General features: G+C 47.1%; 1 protein-coding gene across 5 annotated transcripts in view; it reads left to right on the top strand.

Moving 5' to 3' along the window:
* MFAP3L (microfibril associated protein 3 like) overlaps positions 1–19,163 on the top strand; it is an 86,828-nt gene that overhangs the window by 20,924 nt on the left and 46,741 nt on the right. For 3 of the 5 annotated variants that reach the window (XM_022594874.3, XM_022594873.3, XM_089912691.1), the window contains exon 3: positions 16,524–18,239. In XM_022594874.3, coding sequence (XP_022450582.1) covers positions 16,524–17,452 — 929 coding nt within the window. In that variant the 3' untranslated portion in view covers positions 17,453–18,239. Of the gene's footprint in view, positions 1–16,523; positions 18,240–19,163 lie in introns of those variants that run through there. The other 2 variants (XM_089912692.1, XM_089912693.1) reach the window with 1 other exon arrangement.

The raw sequence follows: 19,163 nt of genomic DNA, 5'->3' as shown, positions 1-19,163 counted from the left end.
ATAACAAGGAGGTGACTGATACAGCATGGAAAATGGTGCTCCTGCGTAGGAATGTTACCTGTGTACACAGCAAACCACTGCTGAAACCAAACAAAATGAGTGTAATTCCCATTAGCCACCACTCCCGTTGACTAAGCCCTTGTACCACGTTGCACACCTTGTTTCTGGTCCTTCCAGTGAGTGTGAGGGTTTGGTGGCCTTGGTGCTCACACATCCAGATGAGAAGCGGGTACGTGGTGCCCACTGTGCCCACCAGCACATGCTCGTCCCCCAGGTCTTGGCAGGCGAGGGGTGGTGAAAGCCTCTGACCAGACGGAGTGGATGAGAGGCTGGATGGTCGCTGCACCAGCCCCGTCACCGTCACAAAGAAGCAGGGTTAGGACCCCGCCATGACCTGCGTACGAGGCTTGCACACACCCAGGTGTGTTCAGAGCCGTCTGGCGAGTTGCCCACCACGTGTGCTTTGTGATTCCAGGAGGAGTTCCATTTCTTGTTGGTGCTGAGAAGGTGAGACGGCTGTTCCTGGCGCCAGCCCCGCAGGTCCTAGAAGGGACGGGCTATTTCCTGTCCCTGGCAGGGGCAGCAGTTGCTTTGCTTTGTGTCCCTCGTGTTGTCACTTCATTCCCACAGATGAGGAGAGGCTAATGTGTGAGCTGTTTCTGGGGGAAGACTTTTTTTGGAGTTCACGGAAGGACACGTTTGGGGTGGTCCACCAACCATGTTACAGAAATAACCCACGAGTCCAATAACATGAGGAACCACAAATGGCCACAAAATGTCCTGTTTTCAATTTTCCTTTTGCTGGAGGTAAGTAGGAATATATAGGTGCCAGAAAGTGGTCCCCTGTTATTTCAGGTACCAGTTATCCAGTGTATTTTTGCTGTAGCTTCATACTCTGACTTTAAAAACCATTGAAATGCACGTTGGCACCTTTATCAGATGATCAATAAACATTTCAAGAAAGTCAGCTTTACAGAAATAGAGACACAGATGTAGAGGACAAACTTATGGTTACCAAGGGGGGAGGGGAGGGTGGGATGAACTGGGTGACTGGAATGGACATATATACACTACTACGTATAAAATAGGTACCTAATGAGAACCTGCTGTTTAGCACAGGGAACTCTACTCAGTGCTCTGTGGTGACCTAAATGGGAAGGAAACCTAAAAAAGGGGATGTATGTATACATATAGCTGATTCACTTTCCTGTACAGCAGAAACTAACACAACATTGCAAAGCAACTATACTCCAATAAAAATTTTTAAAAAAATTAAAAAGTCAGCTTTGGAAAAGGCATAGGCCTTTGTAAACATGCCTGGTTCGTTAGCGATTAACTTGGAAATTCTTCCTTCAGGTGAGGTTGTAGACTTTCCTGTGGATTTGTTTTCCATTCCCCTGTAGCATTCTGCCACCAAAAATAACTAAGAATTATCTCTGCAAATAAACACGCACAGCGTAAGTAAGCTGAGCCGAATTGTACAAAGTTCACAGTTGTCTCACAGCTACTCGACCTTTGTGGAATTTATTGTTATACATTTTGCTTTAGTTTACATGGCTCTAGTGTTTTTATCGTCTGCTTTGCAAATGTTTTCAGTAGCCCGTGAGATGCTTTCAACTCCTTCTGTCAGGGGGCCTCAACGAACTGTGCCAGCCACGTCTTGAGACCTGAGTGTATCACCCCCTGCAGCATATCCAGGAGGGGGTCAGCGCCCACAGCACTAAGTTTACAGCATCCTTTGCCTCTGAGATGAAGCGTGGAGTAGTGCATTAACCTATGGAAGTGTTATACCGAATTTCTCTTAAATATGTTCAATATTTGAGATTTAAAAAATCAACTCCTCAAAAGGCATTAGACAGACTTTACGTAACTATAAATATATTACTGCAAATTCAGCAGAACAGCACAATGGCATCTCTTTGAGCAAGTTCCTCAACTTTTCGGAGCCAGTTTTCCTATCTGTAAAGCGGAGATAATCCTCTTTGACCGCCAGGCAGGGCTGTGCAATTTGTGTCGTGTATGAAATGTCAGTCCAGTACGTGGAACCCACCAAGCCATCAGTAAACGGCAGCTGCCACCGTCATTGGTCACATCACCAATGTCCTGTGTTGTCACAGTCAGGATCCCAAGTGCGTCTGTCTCTGCTTCGTAGTATGGTGTGTTTTGTAAAGAAAGGAAATAGTTTTCTGGGCAATTTCTTATTTGCTCTCTCAAGTTCCCAACCTTTTAAAAAAACATTCAGTAAAGACCAAAAACACTTATATCCCTTAAGTGTTGTTTAGAAGCTCGAGTTAACGCTGCGATGGATGTGATGGCGAGAGTGGCGCTCCCCCCTCCACCAGCAACATCCCCCACCCCCCGACACGTACCCTCCGCGTGCAAGGGGCCCGCTGCCCTCCAACGCACCCAAGCCTCAGAGCAGTGAGTGTGGATGTTACGGAGTATATTATGCACAGGGTGAACTTTCCCTTTGCCTAACCCACTGGTTCTCTCCCCTAGAGGACACCGGCCAAGTCTGGAGTTGTTTTTGGTTGTCATAGCCGGGGCAGGAGGGGAAGGACTGCTGGCATCTAGAGGGTGGAAGCCAGGGATGCCCTCAGTATCCTGCAATGCACAGACAGACCCCTCCCAAGAATTATCTGATGCAAAATGCCAGCCCAAGAGAAGAAACCCTGGTCTCAACTAAAGAAGCAACCTCAGCCCCCTAAAGAATCATTCCAAAGTCCGTTAAGTCACTTGCGTGAACCCATAATGTGTTTTTCCATAAAAGTGGTACTTCGGTTCATTTGCCAAATTGAGTCACGTCGAGGGCCAGCCTGGTAATGAGCCACCATTTATAGCGTTGTTTTTTAATGGGTTGTGCTCCCCCTTTGCGGTGTGAGCCCAGACTGCTTTAGTCTTAGCAGTGGGAGGACCCTTCCCCATCCCCCTCAGATGAGGATGTGAGGGCTGAGATGCTATTTCCATCCACCCAGTGCAGGGTGCTCTCAGAAGACCACCTACGCCCACTCTCAGAAGAGACTCCTGCCAGCCTGCGTGGACTGACGTGCTTGGCACTTTTTTAAAAATGGAGACTATCAGGCCGAATGAGCCGGAGGGTCAGATGTTTCCTTTGCCAGGAAATGAAAAGACGGGTTCTTTTCAGATATTATTTATGCCTTGAAGCAAAGCACAACTGCAGGCTGTGAACAACTGCCCGGGCCTCCCCCCAACCTTCCTGAGCTGAGAGCCGAGCTAATCCCTGATGATCCCAGGCCACCTCTGTCCCACATGATGTAGGAAGCAGCTTGGTAGAGCTGCCCCAGGACCATCCGAAGAGCCCGCTTGGGAAGCTGGGGGTGGTGTCACAGGAGCCCTTGCAGCTTGCAGTGTTTATAACCTGGGCCTCTGCAGTGGCTCGGGGGAGCTATCGTCTCCTGCAGAAGCCCCGTAACAGGTGCAGCCATGCGGGGCTCCATTTGTTCTCAATTCTGTTTTGTAAAAAGGCTTGGATCCTTTCCCCTCAATAGCTTCTATTTCACATGTTGGAAAATAGACCCCATGCTTATAGACACATGCGCGTGTTTGGTTCTTATCTGAAGAGTGTGGATTCAGTGCGGCATCATTCAAGTGAGTGTTGCACTTGCTTTCTGTTTGCATAAACGTTATTGGAACTCTCACCACCTGAAGAGTTTTAAGTTGGTTTCAGGAAAATAACCCCCTTGTTTTAGCAGACTGAACTCTCCTCCTTGAAAAGTTTAAGAGCTTCCGTGTCTAAATGGCGTTGTGAACAGAGGCTTAATGTTCTCATACCACCTACCGGGAATGTAGACGAACCACACATCAGCTTGTTGACACTTTCACGGAAAGACATCTCCAAAGAAAAAGAGAAATCGTTTTCTTCTAATAAATAATTTGAGGGAAATTCTAAGAGGTTTTCAGTGGGGCATGGTGTTAATTTTTAATGCTGAGCCATCCTCAGGACGGCTGGAAAGATTGGGGATTTCGGCAGACATGGGTTTGGAGGGAAGTTGGAGTTACAGCATCTTTGTGATTGTGCCGTCACCTTTCTCATGATGCTTGGGTTCCAGGAGGAGTTGGTGCTGCTGTTTCTGTCCAGCGGTCATTTGGTCGGAAGGTGTTGGCACCGGCATTCGTCCTGATCTGTCATGTCAAGTCACAGTAACCCGTGTGCCGTGGCCTTTCTTGGTGGCACGGGTTTTTGTTGGTGGTGTTTTTTTTTTTTTTTGCGTTACGCGGGCCTCTCACTGTTGTGGCCTCTCCCGTTGCGGAGCACAGGCTCCGGACGCGCAGGCTCAGCGGCCATGGCTCATGGGCCCAACCGCTCCGCGGCATGTGGGATCCACCCGGACCGGGGCACGAACCCGTGTCCCCTGCATCGGCAGGCGGACTCTCGACCACTGCGCCACCAGGGAAGCCCGGTGGCATGGGTTTTAACTGTCACCACGTGACACCGCTGACCTGCTTCTCTAGTTGCTGGATGGTCCCCTGACCCAGTTCTGTCGACATGACCTCGTGCCGCCCTCAGTGCCTCCCCCTCCCCGTGCCTGGGCCCCACAGTGACACAGTGATACGAGGTCAGCCGCCTTCCTGGCCTGCGACCCCGGTGACGGCTTCGCCCAGAGGATGTAGGCCGTGAGGAAGGCTCTAGAACTGTGTCCCTGGGGAGAAAGATGCTGACAAGGAGATTTTTTTCACTACCTTGATTTTCTTACACTCGTTGATATTTTCCCAGTCAATCTAGGCCTGCCTGATTTGAAGCGTTTCAAGAATTCTAGAAGTGGGTCACAGGCTCCATTCATCTTGCACTTTGGTCAATGTGAAAACCCAGCCTTGCAGTGTGCCTTCCCATCCTCCCAGCAACACACTGTATAATCAGGGCCCCCCTTCCTCTGGCGCTCTGCAAGGTGGAAAAGTCATCTGTTTTAAAAAATTACTTCAATCTATTTAAATTTAATTATGATTTAACCACAAGTGATTTTGTGCACTTAGACACTACCTGCATTCCTTTCTTCTGTGACTTCTCTGTCCGTCTCCTTTCCCTTTTTTTTTTCCTTTTGGGTTCTTTGTCTTGATTTATAGGAGTTCTTTATGTTTCATAGTTATTAAGCATTTGTCAAATATTCCAGAATTTTCTCCCACTCTTTCATTTGCTCTCAACTTTAATGTAACAGATGTTACAGTGTAAAACGTTGAATTTGGAAGAAATCCGATCCCATCAGGGTTCTCTCTTAGAGTTTCTGGGATTCTTGAAATGTTGAAAAAGCCTTTCCGGTCCCAAGGTTAGAAAAATGTTTTCATATCTTTTATTAACTTTATAGTTTTAATTTTATGTTTAGAGTACTTGGAATTTATTTTTAGGTATCACATAAACTAGGAATATAACTTCATTTTCTTTCAGATGAGTAGTCAGTGATCCCAGTATTCTTCCCCCCGATTTGAAATGACCTTTTCCTTCATTTAAAATTCCCACGCTTGCCAGCATCTTCATCTAGACTTCGAGGTTTCCTCTGCTGATTGAACCAGGGGTTAGAGCAGGGGACGTGCAGGTGGCGCATCCCCTCTTGGTTTGTACAACGTCTATCAGCTGCAGCAGTGCACACGGGCTCCCCTCTTTTGCTCACCTGCCCTGCTGCCCCCTCTGGCCTTGGAAGTGCTTCCTCTCCCTCCTACTCCTCTGCCTGCACCCCCGTCCCGCTCGGGACCGCACCCCCGCTGAGCAGCGTCCTTACCGTCCCTGCTACCCGCACAGGGCATGCGCCACGTGCCCCGGGTTGGCTGCGAGTCTGCAGCCCTCTCGGGGCCCGCTGGTTTCTGCAGCCGGGGGTCATGTCTTACTCATCTTTGTAGCTGCATCTTCTGACAGGGAGCCTGGTGACAGACAATGTATTCAGTAATGTTTGTTGACCGAATGCATGAACAAGATAAAAAATACCATTGTCCTTCTAACTTCGTCACACAGCACAGCACTCAGCGTGCTTCAGCTACAAGCGAACCTCTGTTAGCATTTGTCTTTGCAAAGGCAATGCCCCAGTTCACATGGGGGAGATTTCCACATGGGCCTCTCGTGCCTGGAGTATCCGGGGAGACCGTGAAGGATGCCCGAGAGCCGCACGGCCGGTCTCCTGGGGTGTCAGCCTCCAGCCGTGCATCAGGATCAGGACAGAATGGGAGAATGGGATGGGGAAGGCCATCCCGAGGGGCAGCGGGGGAGCTCCCATCCGACCACAGGACCGGAACCGGGGACTGCCCTCCCGAGTGTCAAGGAGGCGGTTTGTTGTTGTTGTTTTAAATTTTTATTTATTTATTTATTGGCTGTGTTCGGTCTTCGTTTCTGTGCGAGGGCTTTCTCTAGTTGCGGCGAGCGGGGGCAGGCCTCCGCATCGCGGTGCGCAGGCCTCTCACTGTCGCGGCCTCTCTTGTGGAGCACAGGCTCCAGACGCGCAGGCTCAGTAGTTGTGGCTCACGGGCCCAGTTGCTCCACGGCATGTGGGATCCTCCCAGACCAGGGCTCGAACCCGTGTCCCCTGCATTAGCAGGAGGATTCTCAACCACTGCGCCACCAGGGAAGCCCTGTTGTTGTTTTTTTTAATTTTCTTTTTTATACAGCAGGTTCTTATTCATTATCTATTTCAAACATATTAGTGTATATATGTCAATCCCAATCTCCCAATTCATCCCACCACCACCACCACCACCCTCCCCCTGCGTTCCCCACTTGGTGTCCGTACATTTGTTCTCTACATCCGTGTCTCTATTTCTGCCTTGCAAACCAGTTCATCTGTACCATTTTTCTAGATTCCACATATATGCATTAATATACAATATTTGTTTTTCTCTTTCTACTTATTTCACTTTGTATGACAGCCTCTAGGTCCATCCACGGCTCTACAAATGACCCAATTTCGTTCCTTTCTATGGCTGAGTAATATTCCATTATATATATATGCACCACATCTTCTTTATCTATTCGTCTGTCGAGGGACACTTAGGTTGCTTCCATGTCCTGGTTATTGTAAATAGTGCTGCAGTGAACATTGTGGTACATGACTCTTTTTGAATTATGGTTTTCTCAGGGCATATGCCCAGTAGTGGGATTGCTGGGTCGTATGGTAGTTCTATTTTTAGTTTTTTAAGGAACCTCCATACTGTTCTCCATAGTGGCTGTATCAGTTTACATTCCCACCAACAGTGCAAGAGGGTTCCCTTTTCTCCACACCCTCTCCAGCATTTATTGTTTGTAGATTTTCGGATGATGCCCATTTTAACCAGTGTGAGGTGATACCTCATTGTAGTTTTGACCTGCATTTCTCTAATAATTAGTGATGTTGAGCAGCTTTTCATGTGCCTCTTGGCCATCTGTATGTCTTTGGAGAAATGTCTGTTTAGGTCTTCTGCCCGTTTTTTGATTGGGTTGTTTGTTTTTTTAATATTGAGCTGCATGAGATGTTTATATAGTTTGGAGATTAATCCTTTGTCTGTTGATTCATTTGCAATATTTTCTCCCATTCTGAGGGTTGTTTTTTCATCTTGTTTATGGTTTCCTTTGCTGTGCAAAGGCTTTTAAGTTTCATTAGGTCCCATTTGTTTACTTTTATTTTTATTTCCATTTCTCTAGGAGATGGGTCAAAAAAGATCTTGCTGTGATTTATGTCAAAGAGTGTTCTTCCTATGTTTTCCTCTAAGAGTTTTATAGTGTCCAGTCTTACATTTAGGTCTTTAATCCATTTTTAGTTTATTTTTGTGTATGGTGTTACGGAGTGTTCTAATTTCATTCTTATACACGTAGCTGTCCAGTTTTCCCAGCACCACTTATTGAAGAGGCTGTCATTTCTCCATTGTATAGTCTTGCCTCCTTTATCAAAGATAAGGTGACCATAGGTGCGTGGGGTTATCTCTGGGCTTTCTGTTCTGTTCCATTGATCTAAACGTCTGTTTTTCTGCCAGTACCATACTGTCTTGATGACTGTAGCTTGTAGTATAGTGTGAAGTCCAGGAGCCTGATTCCTCCAGCTCCATTTTTTTCCCTCAAGACTGCTTTGGCTATTCGGGGACTTTCGTGTCTCCATAGAAATTTTAAGAGATTTTGTTCTACTTCTGTAAAAAATGCCATTGGTAATTTGATAGGGATTCCATTGAATCTGTAGATTGCTTTGGATAGTATAGTCATTTTCACGATATTGATTTTTCTAATCCAAGAACATGGTATTTCTCTCCATCTGTTTTCTGTCATCTTTGATTTGTTTCTTCAGTGTCTTATAGTTTTCTGAGTACAGGTCTTTACCTCCTTAGGTAGGTTTATTCCTAGGTATTTTATTCTTTTTGTTGCAGCGGTGAAGGGGATTGTTTCCTTAATTTCCCTTTCTGATCTTTCATTATTAGTGTATAGGAATGCAAGAGATTTCTGTGCATTAATTTTCTATCCTGCAACTTTACCACATTCATTTATTAGTTCTAGGAGTTTTCTGGTGGCATCTTTAGGATTCTCTGTGTATAGTATCATGTCATCTGCAAACAGTGACAGTTTTACTTTTTCTTTTCCAATTTGTATTCCTTCTATTTCTTTTTCTTCTCTGATTGCCGTGGCTAGGATTTCTAAACTCTGTTGAATAATAGTGATGAGAGTGGACATCCTTGTCTTTTTCTTGATCTTAGAGGAAATGCTTTCAGTTTTTCACCATTGAAATGATGTTGGCTGTGGATTTGTCCTATATGGCCTTTATTATGTTGAGGTAGTTTCCCTCTATGCCCCCTTTCTGGAGAGTATTTATCATAACTGGGTGTTGAATTTTGTTACAAGCTTGTTCTGCATCTATTGAGATGATCATATCGTTTTTCTTCTTCAGTTTGTTAATATGGTGTATCACATTGATTGATTTACTCATATTGAAGAATCCTTGCATCCCTGGGATAAACCCCACTTGATCATGGTGTATGATCCTTTTAATGTGCTGTTGGATTCTGTTTGCTAGTATTTTGTTGAGGATTTTTGCATCTATATTCCTCAGTGATATTGGTCTGTAATTTTCTTTTTTTGTAGTATCTTTGCCTAGTTTTGGTATCAGGGTGATGGTGGCCTCATAGAATGAGTTTGGGAGTGTTCCTTCCTCCCCAATTTTTTGGAAGAGTTTGAGAAGAATGGGTGTTAGCTCTCCTCTAAATGTTTGATAGAATTCACCTGTGAAGCCATCTGGTCCTGGACTTTTGTTTATTGGAAGATTTTTAATCACAGTTTCAATTTTATTACTTGTGATTGGTCTGTTCATATTTTCTGTTTCTTCCTGGTTCAGTCTTGGAAGGTTATACCTTTCTAAGAATTTGTCCATTTCTTCCAGGTTGTCCATTTTATTGGCAAAGAGTTGCTTGTAGTAGTCTCTTAGGATGCTTTGTACTTCTGTGGTGTCTGTTGTAACTTCTCCTTTTTCATTTCTAATGTTATTGATTTGAGTCTTCTCCCTCTTCTTCTTGATGAGTCTGGCTAATGGTTTATCAATTTTGTTTATCTTCTCAAAGAACCAGCTTTTAGTTTTATTGATCTTTGCTATTGTTTTCTTTGTTTCTGTTTCATTTATTTCTGCTCTGATCTTTATGATTTCTTTCCTTCTACGAACTTTGGGTTCTGTTTGTTCTTCTTTCTCCATTTCCTTTAGGTGTATGTTAGATTGTTTATTTGAGATGTTTGTTGAGGTAGGCTTGTATTGCTATAAAGTTCCCTCTTAGAACTGCTTTTGCAGCATCCCATAGGTTTTGGATTGTCGTGTTTTCATTGTCATTTGTCTCTAGGTATTTTTTGATTTCCTCTTTGATTTCTTCAGTGATTTCTTGGTTATTTAGTAATGTATTGTTTAGCCTCTGTGTGTTTGTGTTTTTTACATTTTTTTTCCCTGTAATTCATTTCTAATCTCATAGCGTTGTGGTCTGAAAAGATGCTTGATATGATTTCAATTTTCTTAAATTTACTGAGGGTTGATTTGTGACCCAAGATGTGATCTGTCCTGGAGAATGTTCCATGCACACTTGAGAAGAACGTGTAATCTGCTGTTTTTGGATGGAATGTCCTATAAATATCAATTAAATCTATCAGGTCTGTTATGTCATTTAAAGCTTGTGTTTCCTTATTAATTTTCTGTCTGGATGATCTGTCCTTTGGTGTAAGTGAGGTGTTAAAGTCCCCCACTATTATTGTGTTACTGTTGATTTCCTCTTTTATAGCTGTTAACAGTTGCTTTATGTATTAAGGTGCTCCTGTGTTGGGTGCATATATATTTATAATTGTTATATCTTCCTCTTGGATTGATCCCTTGATCATTATGTAGTGTCCTTCCTTGTCACTTGTAACATTCTTTATTTTAAAGTCTATTTTGTCTGATATTAGTATTGCTACTCCAGCTTTCTTTTGATTCCCACTTGCATGGAATATCTTTTTCCATCCCCTCACTTTCAGTCTGTATGTGTCCCTAGGTCTGAAGGGGGTCTCTTGTAGGCAGCATATATATGGGTCTTGTTTTTGTATCCATTCAGCCAGTCTGTGTCTTTTGGTTGGAGTATTTAATCGATTCATATTTAAGGTAATTATCAACATGTATGTTCCTATTACCATTCTCTTAATTGTTTTGGGTTTGTTTTTGTAGTTCCTTTTCTTCTCTTGTGTTTCCCACTTAGAGAAGTTCCTTTAGCATTTGTTGTAGAGCTGGTTTGGTGGTGCTGAATTCTCTTAGCTCTTGTTTGTCTGTAAAGCTTTTGATTTCTCCATTTTATCTGAATGAGACGCTTGTTGGGTAGAGTAATCTTGGTTGTATGTTCTTCCCTTTCATCACTTTAAATATATCGTGCCACTCCCTTCTGGCTTGTAGGGTTTCTGCTGAGAAACCAGCTGTTAACCTTATAGGAGTTCCCTTGTATATTATTTGTCATTTTTCCTCTGTTGCTTTTAATAAGTTTGCTTTGTCTTTAATTTTTGTCAATTTGATTACTATGTGTCTCAGCCTGTTTCTCCTTGGGTTTATCCTGCCTGGGGACTCTCTGCACTTCCTGGACTTGCATGGCTATTTCCTTTCCCACGTTAGGGAAGTTTTCAACTATAATCTCTTCAAATACTTTCTCGGGTCCTCTCTCTCTCTTCTCCTTCTGGGACCCCTATAATGCGAATGTTGGTGCATTTAATGTTGTCCCAGAGGTCTCTTAGCCTGTCTTCATTTCTTTTCATTCTTTTTTCTTTATTATGTTCCACGGCAGTGAATTCCACCATTCTCTCTTCCAGGTCACTTATCCGTTCTTCTGCCTCAGTTATTCTGCTATTGATTCCTTCTAGTGTAGTTTTCATTTCAGTTATTGTATTGTTCATCTCTGTTTGTTTGTTCTCTAATTCTTCTAGGTCTTTGTTAAACATTTCTGGCATCTTCTCAATCTTTGCCTCCATTCTTTTTCCGAGGTCCTGGATCATCTTCACTATCGTTATTCTGAATTCCTTTTCTGGAAGGTTGTCTATCTCCACTTCATTTAGTTGTTTTTCCTGGGTTCTATCTTGTCCTTCATCTGGTACATAGCCCTCTGCCTTTTCATCTTGTCTGACTTTCTGTGAATGTGGTTTTCGTTCCACAGGCTGCAGGGTTGTAGTTCTTGCTTCTGCTGTCTGCCCTCTGGTGGGTGAGGCTATCTAAGAGGCTTGTGCAAGTTTCCTGATGGGAGGGACTGGTGGTGGGTAGAGCTGGGTGTTGCTCTGGTGGGCACAGCTCAGTAGAACTTTAATCCACTTGTCTGCTGATGGGTGGGGCTGGGTTCCCTCCCTGTTGGTTGTTTGGCCCATGGCAACCCAACACTGGAGCCTTCCCGGGCTCTTGGGTTTAATGGCAGACTCCGGGAGGGCTCACGCCAAGGAGTACTTCCCAGAACTTCTGCTGCCAGTGTCCTTGTCCCCACGGTGAGCCACAGCCACCCCCTGCCTCTGCAGGTGACCCTCCAACACTAGCAGGTAGGTCTGGTTCAGTTTCCTATGGGGCCACTCCTCCTTCCCCTGGGTCCCAATGCCCACACTACTTTGTGGGTGCCCTCCAAGAGAGGAGTCTCTGTTTCCCCCAGTCCTGTCAGAGTCCTGCAATCAAATCCCACTAGCCTTCAAAGTCTGATTCTCTAGGAATTCCTCCTCCTGTTGCCGCACCCGCAGGTTGGGAAGCCTGACGTGGAGCTCAGAACCTTCACTCCAGTGGGTGGACTTGTGTGGTATAAGTGTTCTCCAGTCTCTGAGTCACCCACCCAGTGGTTATGGGATTTGATTTTACTGGGATTGCGCCCCTCCTCCTGTCTCATTGTGGCCTCTCCTTTGTCTTTGGAGGTGGGGTATCTTTTCTGGTGAGTTCCAGTGTCTTCCTGTCGATGATTGTTCGGCAGTTAGTTGTGATTCTGGTGCTCTCGCAAGAGGGAGTGAGAGCACGTCCTTCTAGTCGGCCATCTTGAACCAGTCTGTCAGGGAAACGTTTGACACAGAATCTTTGGTATTAGAATCAGAAAGTGATGGCTCAACATCTGCCTTTAAAAAAAACAAAAATAAATCTTGTTAACTTATTTGGCTGCGCCGGGTCTTAGTTGTGGCATGTGGGATCTTCGCTGGGACATGCAGGATCTCTTAGTTGTGGCATGCAGGATCTTTTAGTTGTGCATTTCCTCCAAAATCATTGCCTGTTGAAGTGACTCAGTGTCAGCGGCTCACATTTTAGGTGTTTACTTGTGCTGAAATGATGCAGCTTAGTGAGAATTCAGCACATGGTTGTGACATCCCTGCTCAACTCCAGTTTAAAATCATCCCTGGAGCTGCAGCACCAAGCTTCCCCGCCCCAGGTGGCTGGGTCTTCAGGTCCCTGTGACAGTCACTGGGGCCCTTTTTATTCCCTCGACCTCCTGATGGCTGAAGTCAGACCTTCCAGGCTGGGTCTCAGGACAAGGTATTTACAGACTAAGGAGAAAGGCAACATGTGGCCCAGGAGTGTTCTCGAGACGACCCTAGTGGGGCGGCTGCCTGTGATTCTCCATGAGCCTGGGCCCCTGCTGATGTGGTAGGACCCCCAGGGTGGGGTTCATAGTGTTCGGGGCTGCATACAGCAGGAGAACATGCAGAAATCTTTATTTCTCACTAATCGAAGGTCATGCTGAGGCTGAGAGGAAGTATTTAGAGTCTTAGTTGCTAGGAAGGAAGGAATGTATCCGCCTTTAAACAGGACATGATACAGACATACATCACTTTTGAGGCCAGAATCTTCTGTCATCAGAATGAGTGTGTGTGTGTGTGTGTGTGTGTGTGTGTGTGTGTGTGTGTGTGTGTTGGCTTCCCAAGACTCGCTTTGAGATCTGGCAAAAGAATGTTTAGTCCAGGTCACACGTTCCCTTTACCTCGTCGTACCTGAGAAGCCTGAGCAGCATTACTAGTACCTTAATCCATAAAGTAAATGTGACGTGTGTTTTGTTTCAAGAGAAATACAGTGAAGGACTGAACTCTGAAGAGAGGGATGTCTTGGTGTCCTTGTCGTGGACTCGAAACAGGGACTTGCTGGCAGAGAGATGGGTCTCAGTTATTTAACTGTAGTGTCACAGCTCCTATTAGGGGTAATACCTGCCTGTTTCAGGATAATCATATGTGATTCATTGTTGTGGTTTATCATTAGGCAAATATAGTCACTTCGCAGATTCATGGCTGGGCTTCGGGCTTCCGGAACAAACAAGGTTAATTATTGGATAAGGTATATGATAGATGTTAGTCCAAGGACCCACGGCCCTGGGCTGAGAAGCAGAATACGTGCCAAACTAATAAGTTATGCACTCTACATCTCACCGGTTTCCCCAGAACGAACTACAAGTGTCACCTAATTGTGTTTGATTACAGACTGTGCCTGTTTTGACCGTGCAACAGGGAACTTCTGGAGTGTCTGAGTCGGTATCTGTTTTGAATCGTTTGGGTCCAGGATAGATAAATATACATCAATAGACGATTAAAAACATGCCTAGGGCTTCCCTGGTGGCGCAGCGGTTGAGAGTCCGCCTGCCGATGCAGGGGATGCGGGTTCGTGCCCCTGTCCGGGAAGATCCCTCATGCCGCGGAGCAGCTGGACCCGTGAGCCATGGCCGCTGAGCCTGCGCGTCCGGAGCCTGTGCTCCGCAACGGGAGAGGCCGCAACAGTGAGAGGCCCGCGTACCACCAAAAAAAAAACATGCCTAAAGATAAACTATAAAATCCAAGTTCAGAAACCCTTTGAATAGTCAGAGGAAACTGTTGGCATCTTGTAACTGGCCTGCATTTCTACACTTCACTTTTCTATCACAGTTAGGTGCAGTTATCGCTGAGCACCTTGCCTAGGTGTGGGGAGAGAGCTGTTCCTGTTACCGTCAGGTGCCTGCCTTCTGAGTTCAGCACTCCTTTCTGCTCTTCCTCCACACCCTGGTTCCCCCTACCCTGTCCTTGAATTTGTAGATAATTCCTCTGTGTCCTTGAATTTGTAGATAATAATTCCTCCACAGAGGGAGCGAGGGTGGGAGGTTAGGAGGTGGCCAAATTGATCCTAACTGTTCCTCATACAAAGAACCTCACCTTCTCACCTTCTCCCTTCCTATTTCCTGTTGTTTTCCAACAATCAGTATGAGAAACTCCTATAGGTAGAGTCTGTAATTCTCTGGCACCCAGTACCTTCCACATCTATCATAAGCTTTCAGGCAACCGGAGTTGTTATTTTTTTCTATGCCTGCTGTAGTGTGGTTTGATGAAACATGCACATTTTAAGACAATAAATTGATCATTTCCCTTGCTCAGATTATTCTCTATTTGGATAAATCTGCCACTGAAGTATCAAGTTTCATGTTCGGGAATGAACGGACAGGGTGGGAGGCTTGCCTCTGCCCACCTGGACGAGAGAAGGTTTCACAGGCCGGGCGCTAGGGTGGTCTGTTCACACACATTCACAAGAGACGGAAATGCGCTAGATTTCCCAAACCAGTGTTTCCTACTCTCGGGAAAGTACACTGGCTGAATTATTAGAAGCAGGGTACTTGGGGACACCAGGAACCACTCTTCTCAGATGTTCCTTCAGGAAGCAGAGGAATGTGGCAGCATCTACAAGAGGCTTCCTGCCAGGGTCCCCAGACCAGCGGGAGGAGGGGCTGCAGGTCCCCGACGGCACCCACGGCTCCGGCCAGCCTCCCGAAGGATGGTCCTTGGAGCAGAGGACCTGGAATAACGGGGGCCTCTGCTGTCTCATCCCACAGTCCCTGGAGACCCTGGTCACTTTGGTGCTCACGAATTTCTTCTTTTTTAAAAAAATACAAAGCGATATGGGCAGTGAGAGGCCCGTGTACCGCAAAAAATAAATAAATAAAAAAATACAAAGCGATAATACACCCTTAAAAGGAAACCACGCGCTAAGTTGCCACATCTCTCAGGAGAGGCCTCTGGCTTGCTTGGGGACGCGAGTGCTTTTACGCAGTAAGATCGTCCTGCTACTCAGAACTCCCCTGAGGCCGGGCCGGGACCCTTCTCTCTCTACAGGACAGTCTAGGGAGGTGGAGGGTTTTCAGAAAGGCTCAGACCCAAGACCTGGAAGGCAAAGCTAGGATCACATTTCCCGGGGTCCTCTGACCTGCGGGTACACAGGCAGACTAAGGAGTAATCCCTAGCAAAGATTAATTCAGATTAAGAACCTCATTCCCAGGGCAACGATCCTTTCCAGGCCAGAGGGGGGTAGAATTCTTATCTATTACAATGCTTTTCAGTGTGCATTCTCCATTGTGTGAGGCCTGGTTTCAACCTGATGGGTCTGTGATTTATTTGCAAAGCGAAACCAAATTGTTGCTTATTCACACCCAGCCTCTGAATCTCCACAGAGTTAGCTTGTAACGGTAAGTGACGTAGTTCATTGTAGCTTCTCAATTATTTATGTTTCCATCAACCGAGGTCATACCAGGACTACTTCAATCTCAATATGAGAAACCCAGGCGAACAATTACAATTTAATTGATTTCCTCCAGTTTTTATGTTGATCCTAAAGTACTTTATCTTCTGAAAAGTATTAAAACTCTCCAATGAGCATATATATTCTGTAGAGCCACGCTCACAGGCAGGCTAGAATATCAGGTGCTACATTAAGGAATTCTCTAGTAAGAGCAAGTATTTTCCATACTGTTTATTTTTCTAATTTTTCTCTAGGATGTGGAATCACACAGTATGATTTGGTATTAAGAGTACAGCCTCTTGGGCTCGAGTTCACGTCTAGCTCAACTGCTTCCAAACTGGGGCCCTGGGGAGGTGGCTTAGTGGACCTGTGCCTCAGTTTCCCCATCCTGTAAAATGGGCCGGTGCTGGTAGCTCCTCCCCGAGTTGTGAGGATTAGGCGAGCTAACACCGTCACCGTCTGGCGAGGCCGGCGTTCACCGTGGGCGCCGTCGACAGTGGCAGACGTGGTGGTGGGAGATATGCTCAGCGACGTGCGGGGCAGTGGCTGCAGGGAGTGGAGGGCCTGGCTGACTCTGTCCTCTTCCTCCTGCAGGAAAGTGGCAGATGCACGACGGCCTCCTGAACATCACCAAGGTGTCCTTCACGGACCGAGGTCGATACACATGTGTGGCGGCCAACGTCCACGGCACCGTGAACAACACGGTGACGCTGAGGGTGGTCTTCACGTCGGGGGACATGGGCGTGTACTACATGGTGGTGTGCCTGGTGGCCTTCGCCGTGGTGCTGGCCCTCAACATCACCCGCCTCTGCATGATGAGTAGCCACCTGAAGAAGACCGAGAAGGCCATCAACGAGTTTTTCCGTACAGAGGGCGCCGAGAAGCTGCAGAAGGCCTTCGAGATCGCCAAGCGCATCCCCATCATCACGTCGGCCAAGACGTTGGAGCTGGCCAAGGTCACACAGTTCAAGACCATGGAGTTCGCCCGCTACATCGAGGAGCTGGCCCGCAGCGTGCCGCTGCCCCCGCTCATCATGAACTGCAGGACCATTGTGGAGGAGCTCATGGAGGTGGTAGGGCTGGAGGAGCAGGGCCAGAACTTCGTGCGCCACGCGCCTGAGGGCCAGGAGGCGACCACCGGGGACGAGGTCTACACCATCCCCGACGCCCTGCAGCGGAGCGAGTCCCCCACCGCTGACTCAGACGCCTCGTCGCTGCACGAGCAGCCCCAGCAGATTGCCATCGAGGTGTCCGTGCACCCCCAGGCCCGGAGGGAGCCCACGGATGACCGGGACGGGGGGCCCCTCGAGGCCAGAGACGAGGAGGACACCGAGCCCTCGGCCGAGCACTCCCCCGAGTCCGCGGCGCCTTCCACCGAGGTCACGTCCGCGGCGCTGACCTCCGAGGAGCCCACGCCTGTCGAGGTACCGGACCATGTCCTGCCCCCAGGTCTCCTGGAAGCCACAGAGCCGGCCGGGGCGTGCGACAGCAATGCCCACGTCGTCTATGAAAGCCATGTCTAACAACGCTCCCCCGAGAAGCTATGCACACCCCGAGAATCAGGGCCGCCCCCCCCACCCCCAGGGCCAGACGCAGTCCGCCCTCGCCGCTAAGCCTTACCGGAGACGCCTGTCCCGTAGGTAGGAGCCAGGCCCCTTCAGAAGGGAGCGCCTGCGTGCATGCTGTGTGCCCGGACCGTGCCCCGCGATGGAGGATGCAAGCAGCGGCAGGGTGCAGAGCCGGCGACCTTGGGCAGGTGTCTGTGCGCGCGGCATGAATCTCAGAGGCTCTTCTCTGCCAGATACCTTAATCACTGATGCCCTTTTGGTGTGAGAGACTCTGAGGTCAAGAGCCCTGTCCAATGCACACTGCAGCGCTTTTCCTTTAAAAAGTTATAGGTCTGCTACGAGAGCAACTGCACGTACGTGGGTCTGTTGCACTTTCTTCTCAGTTTTAACCCCCCTTCACTCTTCCCCTATAACCAAGTCGTTGTGATACGAATGCTAATCGTTCCTTCTGGTTTCGTCCCCTTTGCCACTTTGTCCTTATTTCTCTCCCCCCACCCCCTCAAACCCCCCGCCAAACTTTTACCTCAGAGGCTTTGGTGTCAGGGCTGATACCCACAAGTCATCTGTAATGTTCCAAAGCAGTTACCAGCCTCGTGATTTTTGTCATTTCCCAGGCCTGTCTCCATCCATCGCTTTTTTGTTTGTTTGTTTCCAATGAAGCTACTGTTGTGAAACTGAGAAAAAAAAAAAAACCTTGCCCAGGATAGCACTTTAATAGCCAAATAAAAATGTGTTGCCTGTCCGATTCTGAGAGCCTTTAGGTGAGCTCAGCTGAGGTGGCAGGGAGACTGTAAACTTGAATTTACCCAAACTGTCCATGAAAAATGCTGTTTTTACGTTTAAGTAACGTCATCCTCCAAACACGGCTGCTGCTTGATCTGGAACGCATGTTGCTTCCAGAGACAGAGGCATCTGAGGAATCCATGTAGGTGTAGAATGTGGGCCGCCAGGGGCCGTCCGGTGACCCAAACACTTGGTTTGGGGCAGCAAGTGTGAGGGTCCGTGGGATCGCCTAGCCAGGCCCACTTCCCTGAACTGCAGGGCTAACTTGTCCGCCCTTGAAGGAGAGAGTGAAAGGTTCGGGTGATGGCATCAAATTTCACGCCAGAATTCTTGAATTAATTTTGTCCCACAAGAAAGCAGTTGTATGTGCGGCAGAATGATGTTATAGAAACGACAAAACTAGTCACCCAAAGGCTAGCATCTCGTCTGATGGTGCCAGTAAGCACCGCAGGCTTTGGGCAGGTGGGGCCTCCGTTCCTTCCCTGGCAGAGGGACGGACCAGACGGGCTCGAGCTCCATCTAGATGGTCCCCTCTCCCGCAGAATCACCTGGCCCTCCTCCACAATTACTCGAAAGATTTTTCACTTTCCTCTCTGGTTCCTCTCATTTTCTTAATGCTGAAAGTTAGTATTGATGCGAATCAAGAGGATCGGTTTCAAAAACTCAAAACCCAAAATCATTAGGGCAGCGTCTGCAGTTTAGATGTCATCGTGGAAGAATGAGAGGTATTAGTTCATTTCCATTGATGAGCAGGGGAGCCATAACCTTGAAGTCGTCTTGAGGGTCACAGCCACATCATGGTTTCCATGGAGGTTCCCTGGGCCACACGGATCGTGAGAGCAGACCTGATGTTTAGTCCTCACTCTCGCTATCTCGATAAGTG

This window comes from Delphinapterus leucas, chromosome 6 (assembly GCF_059928025.1).
Source record: "Delphinapterus leucas isolate spDelLeu-1000000601 "Yukka" chromosome 6, BTC_Dleu_Yukka2, whole genome shotgun sequence".
Taxonomy (NCBI): domain Eukaryota; kingdom Metazoa; phylum Chordata; class Mammalia; order Artiodactyla; family Monodontidae; genus Delphinapterus; species Delphinapterus leucas.
Note: the sequence above shows the minus strand (reverse complement) of the source record. Positions and strands in the feature narration are given on the sequence as shown.